Raw genomic sequence first — 7,060 nt, forward strand, 5'->3', positions numbered from 1 at the left:
CACCGTGGGACCTGACTATCGAGTGTGTTGTTTTATTTCTTCAACTGCCCAGCTTTGAAAAAAAAGAAACCCTCAGGAAATCGCAATCAGTCGTGCGTGAAAACAATGATAGATAATTAGTGTTGAATAGTGAATAGTCCTCTATTGATAATTTCGCCTGAGGAGAATTAGGGGCGTAAATAAAGTAGGAGGAATGTGAGGCAGGTCGTTACTTTGAATAGGCTGAAAACACCAGATCAGGTGTAAGAGTTTCAGATCCTCAACTTATTATGTTCACTTAGTTTATGGTGTATTGTTATTTAGCGAGAAATTATTTCATTTTTAGCGCAATTTCCATTCTGGAGAATTGCGTTTATTAACTCGTCATTTCTGGGAATGGATGGATGGATGGATGAATGAATGTATGGATGTGTGTCCGGGCTTTAAGTCGTATCTCCTCCTCAACGAAGCAATATCGATGACTAGTTCCAAAAGCAATTATGTTAAGCAAGTTACGAGAATGAGCATAGGCCATAAAAATTCCGGGTTTCTTTCATGTATTTCCCGGAAAAGCCAAAAAACCTCGAAAAAATGCACTTTTTGGCCCATATCTCGGCAACCAGACCACTTAGCGACTTGAAACATGTACCAATCGATTCCTGCCATAATTTAGAACAATATTGCCAAAGAAAGTTTTCAAAAATATCCTCTCGTTCGGTCACAAATTTTAAAATTACATAAACACCTACAAACCGATCGTTCTTCTTAGCTTGAACGCACCCCGACATTATACGTCAGAGCTATTTTTAGATAACATAAGGAAATTGCGCATAAATGTCACTAGACTTTTTTAATTAACTTGTTTGTTTTGCTTTTGTAACTTTAAAAAAAAGAATTCTTGCTTTTAAAAAATGTCAGGTTATATATAAATTGTGGGGCATCTACTGTTTGTTTGTCAAAAGTAGGCTATGCTCTATTAGTAAACTATAATTTTATACCCGCTTTTATTTATAAAAATCATATTGACAAATATAAATAATAAAAGCTGGCTGAAGTCTTCCAACCCATCACACTACTAGCGGACTAGCGATCCATAGGTACACGTGTTAAGGTCTATTTTGTCTAATGTTAAGTGGATTGGCGTGTCATTACCACTACGTTGATGGCAGCGGTGCTTCAACTGAAGGGTGAACACGTGTTGCCTTAGCGTATGCCGTTGTTGTGCATCGTATACTAATATACCAACCATCATTTTCATATATATTTTTAGTTGAAAGGTGGTTGGGGGGGGGGGATCAAGTGCTACGTCACGGTTTGTCATTTTTAAAAGTAATGTTTGAAACTGAACATTATAAGTTAGGCCTACTTAAAAAAAAAGTATGTATTTTTAAAAATTATAATAAAATGTATCAGTACCTGATGTCGCCCCAGCCCACCACGTTAAGAAGACAAAAAAATTATCGTTGTTAAAAAAAAAGGCAACTGAGTGAGAGGCTAGTGCTGAAATGTGACGTCATTTTAAGGGAATGGGTATCTGACGTGTTTTTACTGTGGGGGAGGGCGGGAGGTGGAAAACATTTGTGTTTGGTCCATTCTTACACGCGCGTAGTGACAAAAACCATGTGTTAATTTGCTTTTTATTATTTTACTCAGTAAGTGTTGAAAAAAAAAATATTCGACACGTTCTGATCTGTTCCTTCAATAATGGTAAGCCATTCTTACCAGTTAATTGCTCCTACGCCATCAGCGTGTGACATTCATCTTGCCCGTTACATGCCTCTCCTCGCTACTCGTGCACCCACGATAAAAATTCACGTGGGCCAAGAAAGGGAGAGGACATGGAGCCCATGACTCGCGACAAGAATTCTCGCTTGTATCATGGTGTGAACACGGCTATCGTCCTGCGCTGTTTTATGTCACCTTTACAGGGTTTTTTTATTAAGTTTTTCTATTGTGGGATGTATATTGTGATTTAATTCAAAATTAATTCAAAAACTTGGATAACGGAATTCACGACAAAGTGCACTTTATTCAGTCTTATTACCTGCCATTTCTATACAGTTTTTAAAAGTTCCTCATGATGGACTTTTATCGTATGTGTATGTGTGTATGTATGTATGTATATATGTATGTATGTGTATATATATATACATATATATATATATATATATATATATATATATATATATATATATATATATATATATATATATATATATATATATATATATATATATATATATATATATACACACACACACTCACAAGTATGGTTTATTGAGGTTTATACTGAATCCATTTCTTTATAGTTTTTGTATTGGAATTAATTGGTGATATGATGGGTACCTTTTTAAAAAAAACTGCCGTCAGTTGGATTTTTCTTTCAAGTTTTTGTACATTCAATGCACTGAGTAATCTTGGCATATATGTTGTTTAAAACTGTTTTGTCAGCAAGATAATTACCTTTAATAGGATAAAATTGACTATACAATATTGTGTGTGTATGACTGCATAAGTGAGATCCTTATAACTAGTTATTCAATTCTTGCAAATGGCTATTTAAATTAAGACAGAAATTCATTTTTAACTGTATTCAAAATTTTAATTATATTAAGTTGTACCACAGAATGTTAAAATGAATGCATTTCTCCACCTTCCTCTCCCTTTCCCATATATACCCACTTCAGTTCACTACTAATGAGAAATTTGAATCCTAACTAATTAGGATCTAAATTTGTTGTTTGCTTGTTGCAAGCTTAATGAAACTAAATGGTAATTGTACACTTTATTTAATAAGTATTTTGTAAAATCCAGTTTTATCAAAGCTGATAATCTATATTATTTCTAGCTATTCAGGTAACATCTTTTCTAATTTTGTGTTAGATTTTAAGTAATTTAAGCAAATTAGTAAGTTAACTATTTTAATTAAAAGATGAGAGTAACAACAGTTTTAGGTTAAAAAAAAATTAAGTATGTTTTGGTTGTGGAGTTGAGATTACAGTAGTTCAACACATACTATTTGCTGTAGATGAAATTCTTATGGCTTTTGTAATTACACAGTTTGTAGACTACCTTTTCCCCCCTTTTTCCAAAAGCTGATCTTATCATAAAAGAAAATGTTCTTTTTCTTGTAAGTTTTCTTTTAAGAATATTTAAATTGGTGTCACTTATCTACTTGCACCTCTTAGCTAGGTCTGTACACACTAATGATGCTAAAGAAGTCGTGAAACTTGTTGGCATTTGGATATTGAATCAATATTACATATTTTTTTTCTCTTTTAATGAGCACTGGCAGCCATTCTTTCATTCTTTTTACATCAAATAGCTTCAAGCCTGTTGTAGGATACATTGTTATTTTTTAAAAAGGATTTGGAAGTTGTATTCTGGCTATTTATTTACTTAGGAAAAAAAATTAAGGCGATTCAGTATTTTGTGCATAATCAAAGAAGCTAATTTTATAAAATGCCAATTAGATGTGAACAATATTTTTTTTTTTATTTACCCAGCAGTTATTAAATTAAACAAAGCAATTAACATTACAAAATAAAAATTGACCTTGTGATTAAAAAAAAAAATAAGGTTAATGTGCCAGACATTAAATTGTGTACATTTATTTTGAACTTGACACTAATATACTTGAGCTGCAATGGATAAACCAGACCTAGGAAAAGACATTCTGGTCTTAAGAAAGCTTTCAGAAATACCTACAAGAAACTCAACACTTACATGCTGCCATTGTAGCTGTTCCACCAGGCGCAGCAACTCACATTACCAAGCTCACTCAAATAACCGTCCTTCAGCTAGAACAAATAAGCAGACTTTTGTTTTTGACTATTTTTATGAGCAGCTGTATTGTAGAAAAAAGGATCATACCAACACTTGTGCTGAGTGTGGTCAAGCTTATGAAGAGGACCCTAAGTCGTTTTATATGGGAGGTGTGTTCAATGATAGGACTAATGCTTCAAGAGTTGGTGGGACAAATTTTACTCACTTACGCTGCTCAAATTGCCAGTCATGTCTGAGAAGAAACTTGGTGACTCAAGTAAAAACAGACACTAACTGTCCTGAGGAGGCTCTGCTTAATTTATTCCATTCTGATTCTAACAATGTCAGCACAAAAAAGGAGATGTGTATAGAAGATCATCTTTCATGTATAGGCTTGCCTCTTGGTATTTTCCAGATATATTTGTAAGTTTGCTAGATGGTGAAATATCCCACTTATCATTTTATCATTTTTTAATGAAAAATATTCATTACCATCAATGACTTCGTATCCATTGGCGTGTTATATTTAGCTTTCCCTAGCAATCCCATTCGTATTTTTGTTGTATTACAATTATTTATGATGGAATTTCCATCTTGGGTATATCTATATTGATATTACACTTTTGATGATTATTACTAAGATCATGAGAAAAGTGTAATCTTCTCTGTATCATTCTGAAACAATAATTCAGTTTGATAAGTAATATATTTACCATTGCTTTAACTTTTGAATATACTTAATATAAATTTTATATTATGTTTGCAACTACTTAAAATAGTTGCTATTATTTCTAAAACTTGCATTTGGTTGAAAATAATATTGCATGGTTTAGAAAAGCGTATTTTGTATGTTGAGCATTTTATTTTATTTTAGTGGATACTAAAGCAGATCACTTGATGATGCTCTACTGAATGTTTTCTTTCAGAGCCAAAGAAACACATCAACTGGCTGAGGCTAATCAGGAAAAGAATGCTCGTCTTAAAGAGGCTTTTGGTCTCACAGATTATGTGGAAGGTAGCGCCTTTGATCCTGATAGAAAAGCTAAAGAAGAAGCAGCTAAGGCAGCAGCAATGGCACAGAAAAAATATACGTAAGTGGTGTTGAAATGACATTATTATCGTACCCAATTAGTCATTGCAAAAAAAAAATTACCTTAGAAATATAGATTTATTCAGATTATTTTCTAATCTACCATTCATTGATGGAAGATCTTTTATTTTTGAATGAGTTTTAAGTGTAAAATGACTATATTGTGGTATTTTGTAAACCATATTTAAAGTATGTGTTTTGTGCTTTAGCAGCTTGCCATGCCTCTACTAATAAATATTTAATTACAGAGTTGTTCAAAGCTCTGATGAAGAAGGAAAGGAAGAGGCTTCATCTCCTCACAGCAAGAAAAAAAAGAAGCGATCAAGGTATATTTTATGTAATTAAATGTTAACTTAATGTTTCACATCCTTCATCATTTCCACTCACTACTTGTAACATATGGACCCTAAAAAAACCTCACTTTGATGGCATTTTTATACTCATAGGAACTCATAAGGGAAATAGTAATTGTGATTATTTTTTAATATCCATGAAATATTTTTTGGTTGAAAAAAAAATAATAAACTAACTAAGGTTGCTGCATTTTATTGTTAAAACGTTGTATATATAAGTTTTCATAAGATAACTATTATCCTGGTCATTTAATTGTTGAGTTTTTTTTTTTTATTTTTGTCCAGAGCATTATAGATTACTATGTATAAGAAAACCAATATTTTTGGTACTGTCGTTTATTGCCCCTATATTTATAAAACACTTATTGGCTTGATTATAGACGTGTCCAATTTTCACACATCACTCTGTTAAAAGGATCATTTTGGGTAGCACAATCAATAAGGACCCCTGAATTTCTGTAATGCAATAACAGCAATGTCATGCTTTCATTCTGTACACTGTGTTCTTCATTATTCATTGCATTAGGAAGCATATAGATATAGGTCAATAACTCCCAGTGGCATTGAGGAAGGCATCTGCTCTCATTTGTTCTAGTTACATCAGGATAGGTTCCCCTCACACGCCTTGTTTTTGCTTCATGAAATATTAATAGCAGTGTCCGCCATAATATTCACAATGGGTTAACGTTAGAAAGTACATATTTAGGTTCAAGAATTTAATTGTAACATGGTTAAGGGTCTTTTTTTAAAAGTTGTTCAGTTCGTAACAAAAATAGTGGCAATATATGCTTTTTTGTGCAAGTATGTATAAGTCATTCTAGATTACACTCAATTATGATACATTTCTTTCTCATTTTTATGCTTCAAAACCTCAGCATGTATGTTATCTAGGTAAGATATCTAAATTTAATGGGTTCCATTTTAATTAATAAAAAGTCCCAACTGGTGAATTATTTTTCTTCTAAAATAAATGTCTCCTGTCAGTTACATAACAGGTAACTTTCTTTTAATCTTATTCTCTAAAGTATTTAAAATTAAATTTTTGTTTACACTTTTATTAACAGTAGATGTTTAGTATTCAACAGTTTTTTTTAAACCACTATGTAAATTAGTATAATAATATTATGTTTAGTTATAATAAAATGGACAACATCTCTTTCAAGCTGTTTAAATAACACAAGTTTAGTTGCTTAGTTTTATTGCAACAAAAGAACATTGAGATAACACTTTAGTTTCTTAAAATTATTATTATTCATTGGTCACCTATCTTTTTGTTAAACATCATGGCTACAGGTGAGTCTTAAGGTTTCAATGTTTATAAACCATTGAATAGTCTTTGCAGTTTCTAACCCACTTAATGAAAAATGTAATTCCAAATGTCTTGATGGATAGTTATAATTCATTTCTTAAAATACACAAGTTAAACAGTTATGAAGATTTTAAGTTTACTAACAAGGTACACTAAATTATGGGATAGTTAATGCTATGAAAAACAATAAATTTGTGTGTTTATTTGGTAAAATACTGAATAGAATAATTAATAGATACAATCTGGTTGTATTGTAGAAGCATTCACTGGTACAAGTATATTTCGTAGGGTGCCTTATATTTTTTAATGCCAATATTATTTTTTTCATTGAATTTCATACTGTCTAAAAATGGTATGTATTTTTAAATGGCCTATGTGTTTTCATTAAGTGATACATTTTTATTCTTAACTGTTGAATCTATTATGATTTTCCACAATTATGTATAGAATATAATGTATTGAACATTTTTGTTTTCAGACATAGCAGTGGATCACCAGATGGTAATAAAGAGAAAAGAAAAAAGAGTAGAAAACACAGCAAAAGAGATCGGTAGGTGTTGGACG

General features: G+C 31.6%; 1 protein-coding gene across 2 annotated transcripts in view; it reads left to right on the plus strand.

The window, feature by feature from the left end:
* Nucleotides 1–7,060, plus strand: part of LOC131947450 (serine/arginine repetitive matrix protein 2) — a 39,964-nt gene that overhangs the window by 16,715 nt on the left and 16,189 nt on the right. For both annotated transcript variants that reach the window (XM_059308669.1, XM_059308677.1), the window contains exons 4-6: nucleotides 4,671–4,835; nucleotides 5,083–5,160; nucleotides 6,975–7,046. In XM_059308669.1, coding sequence (XP_059164652.1) covers nucleotides 4,671–4,835; nucleotides 5,083–5,160; nucleotides 6,975–7,046 — 315 coding nt within the window. The remainder of the gene's footprint in view (nucleotides 1–4,670; nucleotides 4,836–5,082; nucleotides 5,161–6,974; nucleotides 7,047–7,060) is intronic.

The sequence above is a fragment of the Physella acuta genome, unplaced genomic scaffold, assembly GCF_028476545.2.
Source record: "Physella acuta isolate Inbredline_101_S28 unplaced genomic scaffold, ASM2847654v3 ptg000057l, whole genome shotgun sequence".
NCBI lineage: Eukaryota > Metazoa > Mollusca > Gastropoda > Physidae > Physella > Physella acuta.